General features: G+C 62.8%; 2 protein-coding genes across 16 annotated transcripts in view; one reads left to right on the top strand and one right to left on the bottom strand.

Annotated features, from left to right (window-relative positions):
- ROBO3 (roundabout guidance receptor 3) overlaps positions 1 to 7,644 on the top strand; it is an 80,259-nt gene extending 72,615 nt beyond the window's left edge. For 4 of the 13 annotated variants that reach the window (XM_074976685.1, XM_074976684.1, XM_074976675.1 and 1 more), the window contains 9 exons: positions 16 to 39; positions 933 to 975; positions 1,079 to 1,233; positions 1,497 to 1,733; positions 2,880 to 3,021; positions 3,637 to 3,864; positions 5,538 to 5,719; positions 5,895 to 6,002; positions 6,229 to 7,106. In XM_074976685.1, coding sequence (XP_074832786.1) covers positions 16 to 39; positions 933 to 975; positions 1,079 to 1,233; positions 1,497 to 1,733; positions 2,880 to 3,021; positions 3,637 to 3,864; positions 5,538 to 5,719; positions 5,895 to 6,002; positions 6,229 to 7,103 — 1,994 coding nt within the window. In that variant the 3' untranslated portion in view covers positions 7,104 to 7,106. Of the gene's footprint in view, positions 1 to 15; positions 40 to 932; positions 976 to 1,078; positions 1,234 to 1,496; positions 1,734 to 2,879; positions 3,022 to 3,636; positions 3,865 to 5,537; positions 5,720 to 5,894; positions 7,107 to 7,506 lie in introns of those variants that run through there. The other 9 variants (XR_012642493.1, XM_074976673.1, XM_074976682.1 and 6 more) reach the window with 9 other exon arrangements.
- Positions 1 to 20,636, bottom strand: part of ROBO4 (roundabout guidance receptor 4) — a 63,850-nt gene that overhangs the window by 679 nt on the left and 42,535 nt on the right. The window contains exons 17-19 of one of the 3 annotated variants that reach the window (XM_074976686.1): positions 11,609 to 11,752; positions 10,108 to 10,472; positions 9,527 to 9,742 (exon numbers count right to left, since the gene is read on the bottom strand). The exons of 1 other annotated variant lie outside the window; for it this stretch is intronic. In XM_074976686.1, coding sequence (XP_074832787.1) covers positions 9,564 to 9,742; positions 10,108 to 10,472; positions 11,609 to 11,752 — 688 coding nt within the window. In that variant the 3' untranslated portion in view covers positions 9,527 to 9,563. Of the gene's footprint in view, positions 1 to 9,526; positions 9,743 to 10,107; positions 10,473 to 11,608; positions 11,753 to 20,636 lie in introns of those variants that run through there. One more of the 3 variants, XM_074976687.1, reaches the window with a different exon arrangement.

Raw genomic sequence — 20,636 nt, 5'->3', positions numbered from 1 at the left:
TCCCCCCTCTTGCAGCCTCCTTTGCCTACGTGCCAGCAGGTAAGGTCCTTCCAGCGCCCAGCGCCCAGCCCCGGGGCTGCATAGAGCTCGGCCCCAGAGCCATGGCCCCAGCGTGGCTGCCTGTCTCCGACCCCCTGGGGCTGGCGGGCCCTGCCACATGGCTCAGACCAGCCTGGGGCAGGGGCTTGAGCTCTGTGAGCCAGAGGTGCCAACAGTGGGTCGGGTCGCTGGCTTTCCTGACCGGATGGCCGGCCCGACTGGGTGTCACTTGTGGCAATGGCGTCGGGCTGGGAAAGCTGGTGACATGCTGGGGGCCTGGGCCCCAGTGAGGACTGGGCAATAATTATTGCATTGTGCAAGTGATGGAGGGGTCACACTTTTCTGTGGCACGAGGGTGGGGGGGCCAGGGCAGCAGAGGGTGAGGGACTGGGGCGCAGGGCAGGTGGGGGTGTGGGGAGGAGGTGGGGGTGTGGGAGGGAGTTGGGGTAGAGCAGGGGCTGGGGTGCAGGGCCCGCGAGGGGTCTGGGTGGAGGGGTGCAAAGGGTTTTGGGGTGCAGAAGACCGGGGCAGGGAGGGGATGGGGTGCCAGGGGCAGGCTCTGCCCGGGAAATTTACCTGGACAACCCCCCGCCAGCCACTCTGCAGGGCCTGAGACTGAGGGGGAGCACAGGTGCTTGGTGGGCTGGGTCTGGCCCACCCCCTACTGATTTCTCTGTGGGCGCTCTAGTCCTAGAGCGGCTCTAGATGCTGAGCCCAGAGTGTGAGCTGCCAGCTCACTGGTGATTCGTCACCAGGCTCTGCAGTGCCCCTGGGCCTGACATCCAGCAGCCTCATCCCACCCCACAGCCCTGGCCCCCCTCCCCCTCCCCAGCCTGGTCTTGCCCCACCCCCAGCAGCCAGGGCTGACGGCCACGTCTGTCTGTCTCTTGTAGTCCCATTCCCATCCGCGCAAGGGCCAGCCCGCGGCCGCAGCAGGTGAGTGCAGAGACCCTCCAGCCCGTGCCCCACTGCGGGCTGCCCTAGCAGTGCCCACAGCTTAGGGCCCAGACCAGCCCTGCCTCCCTCTCTCTCTCTGCAGGCCGGGTGTGCTGGCCATGGCCCCCAGTGCCTCCAGCTACCCGTGGCTGGCGGACTCCTGGCCTGCCCCCAACCTGCTGCACAACGGGAGCGCCAAGGAGCCACCCATCAGCTGCTGCCCAGGGAGCTGCAACGCGGTGGAGCGATACTACAATGGTACCGGCGGCATGGGGGGAGCCGCGGGGGGCCGGGCTGGGGCAGTTCTGGGAGATGCATCTGGATGAACAGGGCTGGGTGGGCCAATGAGCCGAGGGTGTGGCTGGCCTGGACCCAAGCTGTCGCTGGCTCTGGGGAGCTGCTGAGACAAGGGGCTGCCAAGGGTGGCAGCAGCAGCCCAGGGCAGCAGGGCGGTCTGGGCTGGCAGCTGCACAGAGCCCCAGGGGTCCCCAGCAAGGCCTGTGCCTGTCACTTGCCTGCAGAGGCTGGGATTTCCAACTACCTCGCCCAGACTGACACATATGGGGCAGGTGCCTCTGATGGACCCATCTACAGCACCATCGACCCAGGCAGTGATGAGATGCGCAGCTTCTCCCAGCACAGCACACCCAATGGGGCGCCTGGCCTGCCCACCCCCAGCGAGGAGAGTCCAGCCAGCCCCTGGCCCAGCCCCGCTTGCAGCCAGTACGCGTTGCCGGGGCGCAGCCGGCCTGAGCACGGTAGGGTGGGGTGGGGTGCGGTGAGCTGATGCCAGGCATGGAGCTATCTCCTTGGGTGACTGGGCCCAGTGCTGCTGGGCAGGGAGCCCTGTCCCTGGGCATGGTGGGGTTGCCTGGAGCCTCGGCCCAGCCCTGGGAAGCTGCCTCCTGGCGGGTGAGCCCCCGCTGTGCAGGCTGTTGAAGGGGGACAGGAACTTAGGGCACATTGGGTAATGGCTCGCCCAACAATAACCCTAACCTAAGGAGTTCTAGTCCCACCCTGCAGCCCGGACACAGCTGTGAGCTCTTAGCTGGGGCAAGGTGGCAGGACCTACAGTGCTCATGTGAACTCTGCAAAGGGTGTAACTGACTAATGGAATTTACAATCTCTGTGTGTAATACACTCTGTGCTTCAGTCTCTGGCGAGGTTGCATGCAGCTTAGTTCCCTTGGATTAGTTACCTAAACCCCGCATGCACACTCCCTCCTGCTGCCCTCGGGGGCCAAAGGAGCAGCCTCCTTCCCAAGGCGGGAGACACAGGGTGGTGGTAGAGCAGAGGAAGCCGCTGCGGAAAATTCAGGCAGTAGTGAAGCACATGCAAATGGACAGAGAGAGCAAACCGCTCCTGGAGAGAAGTTGCAGAACCTGCGCCCCCAGTCCAAAGCCAGGACTAGGCCTGCCGCACATGCAGATTTTCCAGGGGGCACGCGCCTGTGTGGTGAATGGTGCCACCGCCCCTGAACAGGCATAAAATGCCCCACTGCGGCCCTCTCATCCTGCTCCAGCCAGGGGCATTGGGGCGAGACGGTGCTAACGGGACCAAGCCGACAGGGCCGTGACATCTGGCACCGCGGCCGATAACAGTGCTGTGCAGGAGTGAAAGGAAAGTTTGGGAATGAGGATGCCCTCCCCCTTCCCGCTCTGTCTAGGACGGCCCAGACGCCCATGCCCACCTGGCACCGGCTGCTGTCTCCGGCCCTGCTGGGCCCCAGGCACTATTGCTGAGGGCATAGCAGTGGGAGGGTAAGGGAGCAGCCAGTCACGTGCGATACTGGCTCTGGCTGGAAGGGTAGATGATGTAAGACAGGCTGGCACATCCTTTAGGGGCGGCAGGGGCAGGGGCTGGCCATGGCCTGGCCCACTCACTGTGCTGCCTCTGCTCTCTAGTGCTGAAAACCGGCAAAGCGAAGTCGCTGGGGAAGGCAGTGAAAACGCCAGCACTGGACTGGGCTGAGCTGCTGCCCCCGCCGCCCCCAGCCAGCGAGCTGAGCCAGTATGGGGACGAGGAGGAGGAGGAGCTGGCTGCCAGGTGAGTGCCGTTACCACTCCCTTTGTCCCACCCCCTAACACCCAGCAGTGCTGTGGTCTGGATCCCAGTGCCCATGGCCACACAGTCTGCATTGGGCTGCCAGGGCCGAGGAAACATTGACTGCCCACCCCCACCAGAGGCACCCGGGAGTTGAGGAGGTCCTGGCAGACCTGTGGCACTGCAGCCTGCCCAGGACCTGCTCAGGGGGCTCTAGGCAGGAGATGATTACAGCCACAGTTGTGCGGCTGTGCCCAGCCCAGCCCAGCCATGTGTACCTGGCCTGCGGGGTCTCCAGGCACTGCCTCTGCGTCCCAGCAGAGCCCTCAGCCCAGGGCTGTGGCCCTGCCATAGCCTCTCCCCAGCAAAGCTGGCTCCTGCCGCTGCCACTGTGCGCTACGTGGGGCGAGGGTGAGCCACGGGAGAGGGTTCAGGGGCTGTGTGGGGCTGAGCGGGGAGCTGGATGGGGCCAGGCCGGGGGGAAGGGTGGGGAGGTGTGACATGTGCAGCTGGGGGGTTAGGGAAGCCTGTGGGGCTGCACAGGGGGGCTGAGAGAGCCAAAGGCACCCTTGGGGTGTGTGGCGCCTGGCAGGGTCTAATACACCCACCCCCTTGCAGTGGGGAAGTGCGGGAGTGGGGCCTGCCGCTGCCTGAGTGCATCTACCTGATGGAGAACAGTCAGGAGGAGCAGTGTCCCCCACCCCCATCCCGTGGTGATGCTGCCTCGCCTGCCCACTCCTATGGGCAGCAGTCCACAGCCACGCTGACACCCTCGCCACATGATGACACGAGAGCTGCCGAAGACATCCCCAGGCTGCATCACTTCGAGGTCCCGCACCTGGCCTGGTAGGAGGCTGGGACAAGGCAGGGATTGGGGCAAATTGCTTAGGGATGGGGCTGCCTACCCCCCAGTCCAGGGGGGCCGTCCACTGTGAGGCACCTAACCAGTCACAGCCCTTCTGTGCACCACGCTGGCCAGCCAGAGCTCACACCAGCAATTCCCTCAGACCGAGGGCAGGCAATAACTTTTGAAGGGTAAGGGGTTGAGGGCTGCACCCTTCTGTTACATTAATTTGTTCCTCGCAGTAATTTCAACCAAATTATCTAATATTGAAGTTTGGCTTCATGATGGGGTTTGGGGCAGACTCAGCAGGAGTCCCCGGAGTCCCTCCTTTGTCTGTCTGTCTGTCTCTCTCCCAGTCCAGACTCACTGCTTCCCAACTCCCAGTTCCAATTCAAACCCCTCAAGCTCCACTTCCCCCTTTGTCTGCAGCCCAGAGGTGTCACCTGATTGCCTCGCTTACCCTCAGCAGGAGCCTCCACCCTCTGTGAGAGAGAGAGACACATGCGTGTATCCCCCACTACATCACAGGCTTACTGGCCTGTAATTGCCAGGATCACCTCTGGAGCCTTTTTAAAAAATTGGCATCATGTTAGCAATTATTCTCACTTTAATCAGCCTCTGTGCCAGATGACTAACACACCACAGTGAATAGTAAGTTCTGAAGGAATGCAACTACGCAATCACAGAACTCCTGTGTCACTTACAATGTGTTCCCAAACCGCTTCAATCTGGGATGCTCCTCAGATCTGTCACCTAAAAATTGGCTCAGACATATGGTCTTCACTGCACAGGCGATGGGGATGAGCCTAAGCCAGGGATTCCTTGAGCTTTGCTGGAATTGCCTTCTCTTCCTTGTGCGCTTGTTTTTAGCATTGCTCCTGGCCAGTGGATCCACTGAGCATCTGGCAGGTCCCTGTGTTGGATGTGTTTAGCTTTGGTGGCTCTTGCTGTCAGGTTTTGGGAAGGGCCACGCACTCCTTGCTGCCGTTTATGCTCCTTTCTGTGCTCCTCCGCTGGGTGCGACTTGTGATTCCTACATGAGGCCTTTTGCCTCTTTTGCTCCATTGCTTCTCCCTGCTGGCGTGTTCTGGAGCCTCTTCCTGGTTTTGTGTTTGATTTGTGTTAGGATCCCACTTTCCACTCTGCACCGTGCGCGTGGCAGGCACTTCACCTCACAACTGTCTCGTAATCTCTGTCCAGGGAGCTTCCCCATGCGCCGCCACTTCAGTGGCAGTTCCCCTCCTACAAGGCTGTTAGCTGTACGTGCACTGGGGTCACTGCAGTCCGGTGGTCCATGCACCTGGTCCTTGTTCACCACTTAGGACCAACTCATTTCCCTCTGCTCCACTTGGAGTTCTCCTTCTTGGAGTCGTCCTCACTCCTCACCAGCACAGCAGCGTGAGACGGGGGTGGGACCGTCCGCTGCAGCCAGGGGAGTCACGTCCTGGCGCCTCTGCGTCCCTTGGCACCTCCTGTTCAGCTGCTCTGGTCCCCAGCGCTCCTTGCTCCGAATGTGCCTGCAGGCTGCTCTGCTGCGTTCCTGCAGAGCCACACACAGGCTTGGGGGCTGAGGAGGCTGGCTCAGCTCTCCTCCTCCTGGCTCCCCTGCAGCTGAGCCCTGGCAGCCCAGGGAGCCGGCCCATCTGCTAACTGCGCTCTCCTTGCTGCGTTGCAGGCGGTTGCCGAGCAGTTCAGGGATGTTGCCCAGGGCCGCGAGCCCTCCCCTGACCCAGTCTGACCCCAACCTCACTGCCCTTGGGGAGGGGAACAATGGACTCACCCCCAGAGCTGGGCACAGTGGACCCCTGTGCCCAACCCCAGCGCACAGCGCCGAGAACATCTCTCCCCCCAGCCCAGGTGAGTGCGGCCCACCCCAGCACTCCTGCAGCAGCAGCTGGCCAGGCCAGCGAGGGCACCCTGCCCAGCTGGAGGCACTGACGCCCCCTCCCCTGCCCAGTGGCTGGCTGGGGCCGGAGAGTCAGGCCCTGTGGTGCCAGGGCAGGCCAGGGGCTCACGCTGCCTTTGCCAACAGGTAAAGCCTGCCCTGCCCCCAGCAATGTGTCCCTCGCCCCAGCACACAAAATGAGAGCTAAGAAAAAGGCCAAGGCCAGCCCCTACCGGCGGGAGAAGCAGCAGGGAGGTGAGTGTGGCCACGGCAGGGCCGGGGGCTGCCAGCTGGGGGGTTGTGCTGCTCGCAGCTGTGCCCTCGGGCGGATGCAGGGATGGACAGAGCCCCGCAGGCTCTTCTCTGCCAGCAGTCAGAGGTGTGAGCCGCCGTACCGGGGCCCTGTGGGGCGCTGCTGGTGGGGGCCCGGGAGAGGTGCAGCCAGACTGGCACTGGCACTGTTGCCCTGCTTTTCACACAGATCTGCCGCCGCCCCCCCTGCCACCGCCCAGCGAGGACCCTGGCACCTGTTCTCAGCCCCCAGTGCCACGGCCGGTCTGCAGCACCTCCTACCTGGAGAGGGACCCCGGCGGTGCCGGAGGGACAGAGCGGAGAGCCGGCCATCGGGCCGCGCCCGGCCAGCACCAGCGCCAGCACCGAGATGGTAATGTCACCACACCAGGCCTCCCGGAGGGGCACCGCTGGCTTGCAGCCCCTCGCCAGGCTGGGGCAGGGTCCCAGAGTGCAGCAGGGCAGGTCCAGGCCCGGGGGTGGAGTCCTCAGGCCTCTGGCAGGCACAGTCTGCCAGCGACACACAGGCCTGGCCCCTGGGGTGCAGCCTGCTATATGTGCCCATGGGCACTGCCAGCTGGGCGGTGGGGCACAGAGCAGGGGTGGGTGCACTGTGGGTCCCTGGCAGAGCACAGCAGGTCTCGAAGGTGCCTGCAGCCAGCCCCCTGGGGACGCCATGGGGCTGGAGGCCCATGCCCAGGAGCTGTGGGAGCTGGGTATGCTGATGATGAAAGGCCTGGGGGGCATGAGCTGTGGGCACCTGAGCTGCGCTCTGTGGCCTGGCCCCCACCCATGCTGCGTACTCTCAGGGCTCCTGCGGGCCAGCTATTGTCAGGTGGGAGGAGGAGGTGCAACCCAGCCCCACCTGCCCCTTCCCTTGCAGCAGAGATCGTCCCCTACAGTAGGCCAACCTTCCTGCCCAGGGGCCATGTGTCCAGCCACTGCTCCACCACCAGCAGCGCCTCCTCCTGGGGCCACAGGCCTGGGCACAGCAGGCCAGCAGGGGACCGCACTGAGGTGAGCGACCGCCCAGGACTTAGGAAGCCTGTGGGAGCCTCTCTGTGAGTGCCTGGGAGCCTGCCCCGGCTCTGCCACCCTGGCACAGTCCTGTGGGCTGCTGCCTGGGGCTCCCCCAGTGGCTTTGCCCATGACTCCTGGGCCCAGGCCAGCCACCAGACTCCTTCCTGTGGGTGGCAACAGCCCCACTCCCTGGCCCTGCTGCACTGGAGCAGCCCCCAGTGGGGTCACTGGCACGGCAAGGGGGTTTCCTGGGGAGCCTTTAGAGGTGCCCTAGGGAGGAGGGTGCCACAGTGGGGCGTGAGAGGGCTGGCCCTTGCAGGAGGAGCGAGCTTGGATCCCTGGCCCAGCTGCCAGCAGGGGCTGGGCTGCTGTGGCATTTCCCATGGGGCTGGCAGGTGCTGGGGTGGGCCCCTGGATCCCCTGCCGCTGACACCTTCTCTCCTTGCAGGAGGAGAGATGAAGGCAGTGGCGCTGGCGGAGGGTGCGGACACAGGCAGAGAGCAGGGCTGGGCGCGGGGCCCTGTGTTGGTTCCGCTGTGACTGGAGTCCCTTGTAAATAGGTGGGGTTGGGAGCAGCAAGCCCAGGACAGGGGGCTCTGGGCCGGGCACCCAACAGGCCCCACCCTCAGAGCTGCCGAGGAAGGGTTGTGCCCAGCGGGCAGGGGAGCGGCTAGGCGATGTAGGGAGCCACCCCCCAGCAGGCAGTGTGGCCATGGCCATGCCAACCCAGCCCTCCTGGTGCGCAGGGGGCAGGAGCGAAGGAGCTTTTTGTACCACACCCAATAAAGCTCTTTGGTACCTGGATGCAGTGAGGGGCGGTGCTTATTGCGGGCTGGGCCACATCCACTCTGACTGAGCAAACCTTGTCTGCTCTGGACCCCCCCCTCATGCATGTGACAAAGCAGGTCTGCCCAGGAAAGCTTGTGCTCCCAAGTACCTGCCAGTCTAGAAGGGGCCCCGGACTCCTGGTCGGCAACCCCGCTGGTTCCTTGTGGGGCTGGCGGGGGGGGACCCTCCGCAGTCCCTGCTGAAAGCCTGGGGCAGTGGACTGCTACGCTCCCCCTACTCTCCCAGGGACACTGGGCTTTAAGGCCCTGGAGCAGGCAGTGGGACACCCAGCCCACCCTCCCACGGTTACATAGTGGAGGGTGCTGGGCGTGCCTGTGGGGGGCAGGTGCTGCCATGGTGGAGCTGCACTGCCATGCCAGTGGGCATGATCTGCACCCCACCTGCTGAGGCACAAGCCAACATGAGTCAGGCCGGGAGGGCGCTAAGGGACATGCCCCCGGCAGTGCTCTTTATTCAGGGGCCAAGGCCACAGGTGCAGGCAGCTGTAGCAGAAAGTCAGGCAAAGGCCTCCAGCGAGTCAGACCAGCAGAGGGGCCAGGAGGGAGAGCGAGTGCCCCTGCTGAGCAGCTGTGCTGGCCTAACAGCTCCACCTGCAAGCTCCCAGCCTGGGCTTCCTTGGGCCACCCCCATGGCTACCAGGCACTGCTGGATGGCTGCATGCACTCCCTGGTGCCCTGCACGCCGGCCAGGGCTGCCTGTAGCTCGGCGTGCGTGGGGAGTTGGGGAGAGCTGCAGCTAGGACTCGAGCAGGAGCAGGGAGGAGTTGCCTTGGCAGAAATGGGTGCTCCACTTTGCTGAGCTTCGCACCGCCAGTGCCATTTGAAAGCAAAGGCTGGCCCAGTTCACTTGCTTTGGCCTCGGAACCAGCTCCGGAGAGAGGCTTCATGCAGCTTATTACCACCACTTGTGGCCAGTCTTTTGTGAGACACAGGTTCCCCAGCCCCTTTGGACAGGACAGCTGACTATTGCTGGTACGTGGGGGACAAGACGGTCAAGTGGGCCAGGCCTAGGGGGGCGCTCTGTGTTCAGCCTGCCAGGGGCCGGTGCAGCTGGCTGGTGTGAACGTAGGGGTGGTGTTGCGCAGAGGGCAGGAGCGAGGAAGAAGGGCCTGGGGCTCTTAGCAGGGGTGCAGGGGACCACCCCAGACAGTGCCCTCTGGCGCTCCATTGGCTGGGTGAGGACACCCCTCCCTCGCCTAGCCGCTGGGTGGGAGCAGGCGCCATAACGCTCTGCCTCTCCCCAGGGTATGGCTCCTTGTGATGCTGTCTGGGGCAGTTCCCAAATGCTGCCCCAGGGGCAAGCGAAAGGGTAAGGGAATCCTCTGCAGGGCTGGCTGGCACCTTGCCTAGGTGCCCTGGGGGCTATGCCAGCGCAGAGGACAGGGCCTGTTCCACCCCAGCGCTGACTGGCCCAGCCCACGTGAGGTAGCTGGCTCCAGCGGGGGGGGGGGGGGGGGCCGCACTAGTCCAGGAGGTGGACAGCCCCCACCCTGAGGGCACAGGACAGGGCTACCACACAAGCACCGTGCTGCTGGCCCAGGAAAGGCCCAGCAGGCAGGCAGTCCCTGGGCTGCGGTGCCAGAGCAGGGTGCCCCACCAGGGCCCAGCCAGCTGTGCCAGGCCGCAGGAGCATTAACACCTGCCAGCTGGTCCGTGCCTAGGGCCTGCAAGGGGCCAGGGCTGGGTCCCAGTCAGCACTGCCCTCCGCTCTGGCATCTCGGCAGCAGGTGTCCTCCAGCTCCTCCAGCCAGCCAGTGCTCCACTCCCAGGCCGGGCTTGCCCAGGGCGCAGGAGCTGCCAGCAGCCCATCCAGCGGAGAGGCAGGAGGCAAGAAATCTGTGGGACAGAGCAACCCGGAGTTACACGGCCTGGAGCAGGGCGGGAACCGCAGGAGGCAGGGCCCATGCAGCTGGAGCACCCCAGGGCAAGGTGGGCCGGCAGCAGAAGGGCAAAGGCCAGGCTGTCCTCAGGCCTGTGTTCAGCAGGGGGAAGCAGAGTGGAGGCTGCTCCAGGGATTGCCATGGCTTGTACTCAGCACAGGGAGAGGCTGACCCTGAGCCCCAGCCTCTGACTGGGGACAGGCTGACCTCAACACCCGAGCAGGGACAGGGAAGCCCCAGCCCTGACCCTGACCCCTACCCCCCGATCAGGGACAGGCCAGCCCCAGCCCCAGGGCGATGGCCTAGGCGGGCACAACGTACCAGCATAGGACTGCTCCGCAGCGCTCGAGCTCAGCCCAAAGCAGAAGCTGTCCCCGGCCACGGCCAGGGCCTGCGCAAAGCTGGCGTCGGCGAGGAAGGAGCCGTCGGAGGAGCTGACCAGGCTGCAGCGTGGGCTGGTGAAGTTCTCCTCGGAGACCGAGCCCCAGGCATTGAGGAGGGAGCCCCCCAGGGAGCTGGACGAGGGCGTCCGGCAGTATTGGTGTGAGAAGCGCAGGGGGTGGCAGCCACCTCCTTTGGCCTTGGGGTCGTCATCCTCCAGGGCAGGCCCTGCCCCCAGCTCGGAGGGCAGTGGGCTGCAGATGTAGCCATAGGTGTGGGGCAGGAAGGCGCTTACCTGCCGGTGGCTGGGGGAAGAGATCACGGGCAGGGGCATTAGCAGGACAGGTGCAGATCCTGCCTTGGCAAAGCCGCGCTCCTGGGTGACGGACGGCCAGGTCAGCACAGCCCAGCAATGGCCAGAGCTGCCGAGGCAGGCCCCACCTTGCTGCCAGGGGCCAGTCCCCAGCCCATGCTCGCCGGGATACGTGTGCCCAGCCAGTGCAAGGCAGCTAGGCCAGAGGGGCGGGCCCTGTGCTTGCACCGATGGCTTGGGCATCCTCCGTGCAGCTCAGGGTTGTGGGATGCCCAGGCAGGGAGAGGCCTCTTGCAGCCGCCTGGCAAACAAGCCCTGCAGTGGGAAAAGACCCAGACTTGAACACCAGCAGGGCCGTCCTGGGCTGGAGCCCTGCCCCTGGTCCTAAGCTGCAGGAAGCCGGGCACCCTGGGCATGGAGGAGCGACCCTCCACAACAGAGAGCCGGTGACTGCGGCCCTGCCCACTCACAGCTGCACACGGAATGCCCCCCCCACACCCACAGGTGCACCCCAGGCATGCATGAGTGCACGTGGGTGTGTGCTTACACAGCAGCGCATGAGCAGTGTGCAAATGAGTGTGTGTGCGCGCAAAGAGGCTGTGTGGGTGGATGCAAAGGTAGGTGTGGGTGTGGGTGTGCTGGTCCATAGGTGTGAGGGTGTCTTTGGGGGAGGTAGGTGTGCAGCTCGATGTGTATGCAAGCGGGTGTGGGTGCTGGGGCAGGCATGGGTGCAGGGGGCGCAAGTGGGCATGCTTGGGCAAGGGGGCAGGGGTGGGCATGCATAGGGGTGTGCGCATGGGGGGGCAGGGGTGTGCGACCACATGTGTGCACGCGCACTGGGGCAGGCATGCGGGGGTGTGCAAGTGGGTGGGGGTGCGTGAGTGGGCGTGCATGCAGGGGTGTAGGGGGTGTGAGCGGGCACACGTGCATGCTGGGGCAGGCATGCGTGCAGGGGTGGGTGAATGGGTGTGCGTGCAGGGGTGTGTGAAGTGCAAGGGGGTGTGCGTGCATGTAGAGGTGTGCAAGTGGGTGCAGGGGTGGGTGTGTGCGCCAGTGGGGGTGCGGGGGATGTGTAAGTGCACACACGGAGTTTCCTAGGCCCAGCCAAGGCGCCACCAGAGCCCTCACCTCTGGCACTCGGCCCCAGCGCTGCACTCCAAGTATTCGGCCACCTGCTGCGGCATCAGCACAGCCTCCCCGTCATCGGACACGGGCAAAGCGGGCAGGCCTCCGCGGGCACCCTCCACGCTCAGCAGCAGCTCTCCCGCCGCCCTGGGGGCACGGACAGTGTCATGCCCAGGCCTGCACACCCCTCATGCCCTCGCCTGCGTCCTGGAGCCCCCCACTCCTCACCCCTGAGCGCAATGCCCGGGCCTTGGGCCAGCGGCAGCTGCCAGTCTCAGCCTCGGCAAACACCTCCAGCCAGCTAACTTGGCTCAGCTCCGGCTCCGCCTCCAGCAGCGCAGGGCAGTGGGGGCACTCACCCAGCATGCCCAGAGGGCCCTGCACCAGGCTCCCAATGGCTGCAGGAAATGGTGCTCACCTGCATTGGTACTGCAGCAGTTGTGAGACACCCTCGTGGGAAATCAGCAGCGTCCTCTTCCGGAACGAGCCGTCGGCTACAGCAGGCAGGGGAAAGCCCTGCCCTGCATGTGCCCGGCTCTGGGCGCTGCGGGGGCACTGTGCTCAAGGTACGGCCGCAGGAGCGGGCATGGGCACTGCTGGGCATCAGACCAGGTGTGCTCTCCCCACCAGGCCTTGGGGCTGGGCCCTCGAAGAGTGAGGAAACGCTCAGCCCACCTGCACAGGGCCCCATCTGCCCCACAGCCCCGAATGGCACCCCAGGTGGGGCAGGGCTGCCTGGCACTCGCCTGCTGCTTCTGGGACAGATGCACCTGACCAGATCAGGTGGGGGCAACAGCCCCTTGACTGGCACGCGGCCAGAACGGGAATGCCTGCCTGGCATCACACCACAGCACACAGTGACCAGCACCTCACCCCAGCCCAGCATCACCCCCCACCTGACATCACAGCCCCAGCACACCCTGCCCGGCATCACCCCACCCCCCATCTGCAATCACAGTGCTGGCCCACTGCGTCCAGTATCAAACCCACACCTGATATCACATCCCCGGCATCCCCCCCCGACCCCCACCTGGTATCACTACGCCGGCACGCCCTGCCCGGCATCCCCCTCCGCCTGGTATCACAGCCCCAGAACACCCTGCCCAGCATCACCCCCCCCGCCTTGTATCACAGCACCGGCACAACCTACCCCGGCATCACCCCTCTGCCTGGTATCACGAGCCCAGCACACCCTGCCCGGCATCCCCCCACACCTGCCTGGTATCTCAGCCCTGGCACACCCTGCCTGGCATCACCCCGTCATCTGGTACCACATCCCCAGCACACCCTGCCCGGCATCCCCCCACACCTGCCTGGTATCTCAGCCCTGGCACACCCTGCCTGGCATCACCCCGTCATCTGGTACCACATCCCCAGCACACCCTGCCCGGCATCACCCCTTGGCCTGGTATTACAGCCCCAGCACACCCTGCCCGGCATCACCCCTCAGCCTGGTATTACAGCCCCAGCACACCCTGCCCAACATCACCCCTCGGCCTGGTATTACAACCCCAGCACACCCTGCCCAGCATCACCCCCGTCATCCGGTACCACCTCCCCGGCACACCCTGCCCGGCATCCAGTACCACATCCCCAGCACACCCTGCCCGGCATCACCCCTCGGCCTGGTATTACAGCCTCAGCACACCCTGCCCAGCATCACCCCCGTCATCCGGTACCATCACCCCGGCATCTGGTACCACATCCCCAGCACACCCTGCCTGGCATCACCCCGTCATCTGGTACCACATCCCCAGCACACCCTGCCCGGCATCACCCCTCGGCCTGGTATTACAGCCCCAGCACACCCTGCCCAGCATCACCCCCGTCATCCGGTACCACCTCCCCGGCACACCCTGCCCGGCATCACCCCGGCATCTGGTACCACATCCCCAGCACACCCTGCCTGGCATCACCCCGGCATCTGGTACCACATCCCCAGCACACCCCCCTCTGGCATCACACCCCCCCCCCGCCCCCGCCCGGTATCACAGCCGCAGCACACCCTGCCTGGAATCAACCCCTGCCTGGTATCACAGCCCCGGCACACCCTGCCCAGCATTCCCCTCCCCCCCACCTGGTACCACATCCCCAGCACACCGTGCCTGGCATCCCCCCCCCCCCCCCCCGCCCCCGGTATCTCAGCCCTGGCACACCCCTTCTGGCATCACCGCCCCCCCCGCCGCCTGGCATCACCGCCCCAGCACAGCCTCTCTGGCATCACCCCTGTCATGATTTTATAACATCTAAGGGCATGATCGCCCCCCGGGGCAGGGAACACACGTGCCTGCGCTGACTTTTCGTAGCCAAAGCCTCTCAGGCTGCCATTTGGCAGCATTCCCAAGGGTCACTTTTTGTCAGCTGGTTTCCTCCATAACCTGAACTCATGACAAGGTGTTTGAATTCTAGGGCTCTGATTGGGTGGAGGTGGGAGCTTCTACCACCTTCCACACCCTAGAGCACCTAATTGAAAACCGCAGGTACAATCATGAATTATGTATGGACTCCCTGCATATAAGCTGGTGCCTCAGGCCATTCTGTGGCCCTGGGGAGTGCAGACAAGGACTCTGTGCCCCTGTATAGGGAGGCGCTGGCTGCGTCTGCAGCGTCCGCCGAGCCCTTAGGCTAGCCCAGAGTGGCAAAGATCAGCTGAAATCACCATCTTTGAGCTGAATCACTTCAGCGCCGCCACTACACCTGTGGCGCTGTGTGATGGGGTTCAGGGGTCCCCCTGCACTGCACCCCATCTGCTGGCAGGAGTGACTCTCACTCAGCAGGTACAACAGAAGGTTTATTAGGCAACAGATGCCCAGTTTCTCACAGAAGCGACAGCACAGCAGCCAGAGACAGTCCTTCCAACCCGTCCTGGGGAGGAGACCCCGAGGGGTGCCCCTCTGGGGTGTAGCTTCCCCCTCCTCAGGCTGGCTGCCTTCCAGCTCTCCCTTCCCCTAGCCTCTAACTGCCGCCCCCGATTCAAAACCCCGCTCAGCTCCTCCCTGCTCTTTGTTCAGGCAGAGGTGTCACCTGCCAGTTGTAGCCCCAAGGTCAGGGGTGAGTGATCGGTGTACACGGTGAAACGCCGCCCAAACAGGTACGGCTGCAGCTTCCCCAGCGCCCACACCATGGCCAGACATTCCTTTTCTATAGCTGCATAGTTCTGCTCCCAGGGCAGCAGCTTCTTACTCAGGTACACGATGGGGTGTTTCTCCCCTTTGTCATTCACCTGCATTAGCACCGCCCCCAGCCCCACGTCCGAGGCATCGGTGAACACCAGGAAGGGCTTGTTGAAGTCTGGATTTGCCAGCACTGGGGCCCTGACCAGAGCCTCCTTCAGCGCACAGAGGGCCTGTTCGCACTGCTCCATCCAGACCACCTTGTCAGGCTTTCCCTTTTTACACAGCTCCGTGAGGGGGGCTGCGATGGAGCTAAAGTGGGGCACAAACCTCCGGCAGTACCCCGCCATCCCAATGAAAGCCTGGACCTGTTTCTTAGTCTGGGGTGTGGGCCAATCTCTGACAGCCTCCACTTTAGCTGGCTCTGGCTTTAAGCAGCCGCTGCCCACCTTGTGGCCCAGGTAGGTCACCTCAGCCATTCCCACCTTGCACTTCCCTGCCTTGATAGTCAGCCCAGCCTTCTGGAGTCGGTCCAGCACCTGCTTGACTTGGGACACATGGTTCTCCCACGTCTGGCTGAAGATGCAAATGTCGTCCATGTACGCCAGGGCAAAGCTCTCCATCCCTTTCAGCAGCTGGTCCACCAGACGCTGGAAGGTAGCGGGTGCCCCCTTGAGGCCGAAGGGCAGGACCAGGAACTCGTAGAGCCCCACAGGGGTGATGAAAGCCGACTTGAGCCGGGCATCTTGGTCTAATGGCACTTGCCAGTACCCCTTGGTGAGGTCTATGGTGGTGAGGTAACGGGCCCCCCCCAGCTTGCCTAAAAGGTCATCAGGCCTGGGGTAGGCGTCCGAGACAGTGACGGCGTTAAGCTTGCGATAGTCCACACAAAACCGAACAGACCCATCTTTTTTAGGGACTACCACCACGGGCGAGGCCCAGGGGCTGGATGAGGGTTGGATCACCCCCCACAGCCAGCATGTCTTCAACCTCCTGCTCTATATCCTGAGCCGTCTTCCCTGTGGCTCTGAATGGCACACACTTGATGGGAGCGTGGGTGCCTGTCTCTATTCAGTGGACAGCTAGGTCGGTGCGTCCAGGTCTGTCAGAGAACAGCTGTTGATGCGAATGCAGCACCTCCTTGATCTCCGTCTGCTGGGCAGGGGTCAGCTGGTCTGAGAGGGGAATAGACTCCAGCAAGGAGCCGGCTCCAGTCCTTGTGAGTAAATCCACCAAGGGATCATCCCCCTGCCCCTCCCAGTGCCTGCACACGGCCAGCACCAAGTTCTCTCTGTCCCAGTAAGATTTCATCATGTTCACATGATAGACCCGGTGGCTGTGGGCCTGGTTTGACAGTTCCACCACATAATTCACGTCATTTAGCTGTTTGACGACCTTGAAGGGCCCATCCCAGGCCACTTGCAGCTTGTTCCGCTGCACAGGTACAAGGACCATCACTTGGTCCCCGGTGGCATAGGCTCGGGCCCTGGCGTTACGGTCATACCAGACCTTTTGCTTCCTTTGGGCCATGGAAAGGTTCTCCCTGGCCAGGCCCATGAGCTCGGTGAGTTTTTCCCAGGACAGTACATACTGTACCACTGACTCCCCTTCAGGAGAGGCCGTCCCCTCCCACTCTTCTCTGAGCAAGTCCAAGGGTCCCCGTACCCTCCTTCCATACAGCAGCTCAAACGGGGAGAACTCCGTGGATTCCTGGGGCACCTCCCTGTATGCAAACAGCAGGTGGGGTAAGTACTTGTCCCAGTCATGGGGATATTGATTCATGAAGGTTCTCAGCATCTGCTTCAGAGTCCCATTGAATCTCTCCACCAGTCCATTGGTCTGCAGGTGGAAGGCTGTGGCCCAGGTGTGCCGGACCCCACACTTGACCCACAAGCTTTGCAGTAGGGCCGACATGAAGTTGGACCCCTGATCTGTGAGGACCTCTTTGGGGAACCCCACTCTGCTGGAAATGGACAGCAGTGCATGCGCCACAGTGTCAGCGTCGATAGAAGTCAAGGCCACTGCTTCTGGGTATCGCGTGGCAAAATCTACCACTACCAAAATATATTTCTTCCCCGAACGCGTTGCCTTGCTGAAGGGGCCCACTATGTCTATAGCCACTTTCTGGAAAGGCTCCTCTATGATGGGCAGTGGCCTCAGGGGAGCTTTCCCCTTGTCCCGGGTCTTCCCCACCCTCTGGCAGGGATCGCAGGACAGGCAATACAGACGGACAGCTGCAAAGATCCCTGGCCAGAAAAAGTTCTGTAACAACCTTCTCCTGGTGCGGTGGATCCCCTGGTGTCCTGCGAGCGGGATATCATGGGCTAGGTACAGCAGCCTGCGCTGGTACTTTTGGGGAACCACCAGTTGCCTCTGGACCTTCCATGGCTCCGCTTTGCGTCTGGGAGCCCATTCCCGGTACAGGAATCCCTTTTCCCACAGGAATCCCTCCCTGCAGCCCTCCCCTAGCTGTGGAGCAGGGCTGAGACTGGCCAGTTCCCTCAGCTTCTGCAAGGAGGGGTCTCTCTGCTGCTCTGCCTGGAATTCTTCCGCTGGGGCAGGAGCGGATGCTACTTCCCCATCCCTGCCTGGCTCCAGCACCCCTGGCCTGTGAGATCTGGGTTTTGGGGGCCCCCTTTCTCTCAGGGTTGGCCCCTGTGGCTCCTGTGACTTTGGCTGGGCCTGTACCCCTGAATCTGGGGAGCGCACCCCTCGTTTTCTTTGGCTACGGGTCAGGACCAGGGCACGAGGGCGTTCACCTTGCCAGTTCTCCAGGTCAGCCCCCATCAGTACATCCGCCGGCAAATGGCTGTGCACGCCCACTTCCTTGGGGCCTTCCTTCTTCCCCCATTTCAGGTGCACCCTCGCCATGGGCACCTTGAAAGGGGTCCCATCAATTCCTGTTATCGTCAGGTGGGAATCGGGTATCATGCAGCCCGGTGCCACCACCCCGGGTCGGGCCAGCGTCAGATCAACACCTGTGTCCCAGAACCCCGTGACCTTTTTCCCGTCTACCTCGAGGTGTTTGAGACGCTTGCTCCACAGAGGCAGTGCCGCCCCTACTCTGTAAACTGACCTCTGAGCATTTGGTCCCCCTGAGGAGCTGGTCTGTGGGGCGGACTCGGCCCAATCCCAGTGCCTATTGTCAGCACCACCTGCCTTGGCCACCAGCCCCTCTGGCTTCTGGGACTCCACCCAGTTGACTCCATGACCCCCCGGCTTGCTCAACCTGTCTGGGAGCTTGGGGCACTGGGCTGCTCTATGCCCCTTTCGCCCACAGCGATAACAGCCTGGGTCTTGTTGTGTCCCTCGGGCTGGCTGCTCTGCCCGGGCTCTGCTTGGCTCTCTGGGGGGTAGGTGGCTGGTCCCTCTTTCCTGGGCTCGCCCAAGAGGTGGTCCCCTCTGTCGTACAGTCAGGGACCGGTCTCTCTGAGATTCTCTGTCTCTCCGGGACTCCCTCTCTCCCCGGGGCTCACTTTCAAACCTGGCCCAGCTGTTTGTGAAGTCATCTGCCAGTTTCCCTGCATTGTGTGAATCCCCTGGTTTCCGGTCCATGAGCCACACCCTCAGGTCAGGTGCGCACATCTCGTAGAATCGCTCCACGACCGCCAGCTCGATCAGGTCCTCTATGGACTGGACTCCCATTCCGAACGCCCACTTCTGGTAGTATTGCTTCAGGCGGCGGTTGTATCTACATGGGTTTCCTCTGGCCTCTTCTGCACCTCCTGGAACTTCTTCTTGTACATCTCCGGAGTCAGCCCGAACTTATGCAGCAGGGCCTGTTTGAACCGTTCATAGTCCCCAGGCTGCAGCCCCTCCAGCTGGCTGAGCACCGCTGCAGCCTTCTGGCCCAGCAAGGGGGTGAGGTGCTGGAGCCACTCATCTGGGGGAACCTCATGCAACTCACAGGCTTGCTCAAAGGCAGTAAGGAACCCGTCCATGTCCCCTGGGTCCTGACACTGGGCCAGCACACGCGTCTCCAAGTGACTGGCCACCCCCAGCCGTCTGGCCCTCTCCCTGCTTATCGCAGCTGGGGCCTCTTGGTGTCTCACCTCTGCCATGGCCTGCTCATGCTCCCGCTCTCGCTCTCTTTCCTCCCGCTGTCTCTCTTGTAGCTGGCACTCGTGCTCACGCTCTCTTTCCCGTTCCTGGTGCTCCAGTTCCTTTAATCTCACCTCGAGCTCTATCCGTCGCAGCTCTGCGGCAGGGGACTCTGCCCGCGATGGACCACCGCTAGCTGAGCATGAGCTGGCGGGCACCACGTCTGTCTGACGGCGTCGAGCCCCTGCTCCTGTCGGAGAATCCGAAACGCTTCCCGAGGCTGACCGGCCACTTTCTGCCGGGACAGGCTCTGCCCCCCCGGATCGGTCACTCTCTTCCAGCTGGGCAATCAGCTGGGCCTTGGTCGCCTTCCCCACGGTCAGGCCCCTCTCTCTGCACAGCCCCGCTACCTCTGCCTTCAGGAGTCGAGTATAATCCATCTCCCCGCTGCCTCCCGGGGTATCCACTCACCAGCAGCAGCTGCAGGAATTGCTCTGCTCCCCCTCTGGCTCTTGTGAGGCTCCTTCTTTCTCTTGTGCTCAGCCAGCCACCGCTGGGAGCTCATCCGTGGGTGCAGTGCATCCCACTTCTGACACCAGTGTGATGGGGTTCAGGGGTCCCCCTGCACTGCACCCTGTCTGCTGGCAGGATTGACTCTCACTGAGCAGGTACAACAGAAGGTTTATTAGGCAACAGATGCCCAGTTTCTCACAGGAGCGACAGTACAGCAGCCAGAGACAGTCCTTCCAACCCGTCCTGGGGAGGAAACCCCGAGGGGTGCCCCTCTGGGGTGTAGCTTTCCCCCTCCTCAGGCTGGCTGCCTTCCAGCTCCTCTTTCCCCAGCTTCCTAACTGCCACTCCTGATTTAAAACCCAGCTCGGCTCCTCCCTCCTCTTTGTTCAGGGCAGAGGTGTTACCTGCCAGTTGTCGCCCCAGGGTCATCCTTAGCCACTGGGAGCTGATCTGCTTGTGTCTCACATCCAGCCTGACTCACACATGTGCTCCCCTCACTCCATCACACGCTGACTGGACTCCAGCAGCGCCTGCGCCCACAAGCTGCAGCTCCTCTCCCAAGCGGCGGCAAGCGGTGTCTGCGGGGCGGCAGCTAGGTGTCGAACTGGCCCGCTGTCAGGCGGCTACTGCGCTCCTGGCTGCCAAACCAAAAGGCTGCCATCTTCAACATCTCTGCCATCACTTTACCTGCGGCCCTGCCATTTTGAACTCCTGCCTTCACCTGACAACGATGACTGCTGGACATGAGTCATTCTACTGGACTGGACTCCTGGACATGTAAAACTGTCTACCTAAACTGACCTTTCACACACACACACACACACACACACACACACACACACCCCTTACCTGGGACATTGGGGCCCCCATTGGGGCCCCTGCAGTGTGCTGCTTTGACAGGGGTAGCGCAGGACCCGAGGGCCTGACCCTCAGGGCCGGGCCTATGAGTCAGGGGTTCAAAACTTTAAATAAACCTGTTAGAGCACATTTAATTATTAATCGCTATTAGGTATTGTGTTATAGTATATATTTATATATATATATATAGGTGGATTGAGGGTAAAAACAGGGCAAGGAATAATACCTTCCTAGTAAACTATTAGTAAATGTTTCAATATTAAATATATATTATTGTGAGCGCAGGCTTGACCTCCTCACCTCCCATCAGCTGCCAACCTCAGAGCTACCTGAGGCAGAGCTAAGGCTGCCCAGGAGCCCCCTTTAAATAGAGCCTCTTCAGGGGAAATGGAAGGCCTCCCACAAATAAGAGGAGTCAGTCTTGACCGCCCCCCAGGCCTATACTTTGGGGCAGGTGTAGTGCCCTGCCCCCGGTTGGAGGTGGGGGTTAGCACTCCTCCCCCTGC

The sequence above is a fragment of the Carettochelys insculpta genome, chromosome 25, assembly GCF_033958435.1.
Source record: "Carettochelys insculpta isolate YL-2023 chromosome 25, ASM3395843v1, whole genome shotgun sequence".
Lineage (NCBI taxonomy): Eukaryota > Metazoa > Chordata > Testudines > Carettochelyidae > Carettochelys > Carettochelys insculpta.
Note: the sequence above shows the minus strand (reverse complement) of the source record. Positions and strands in the feature narration are given on the sequence as shown.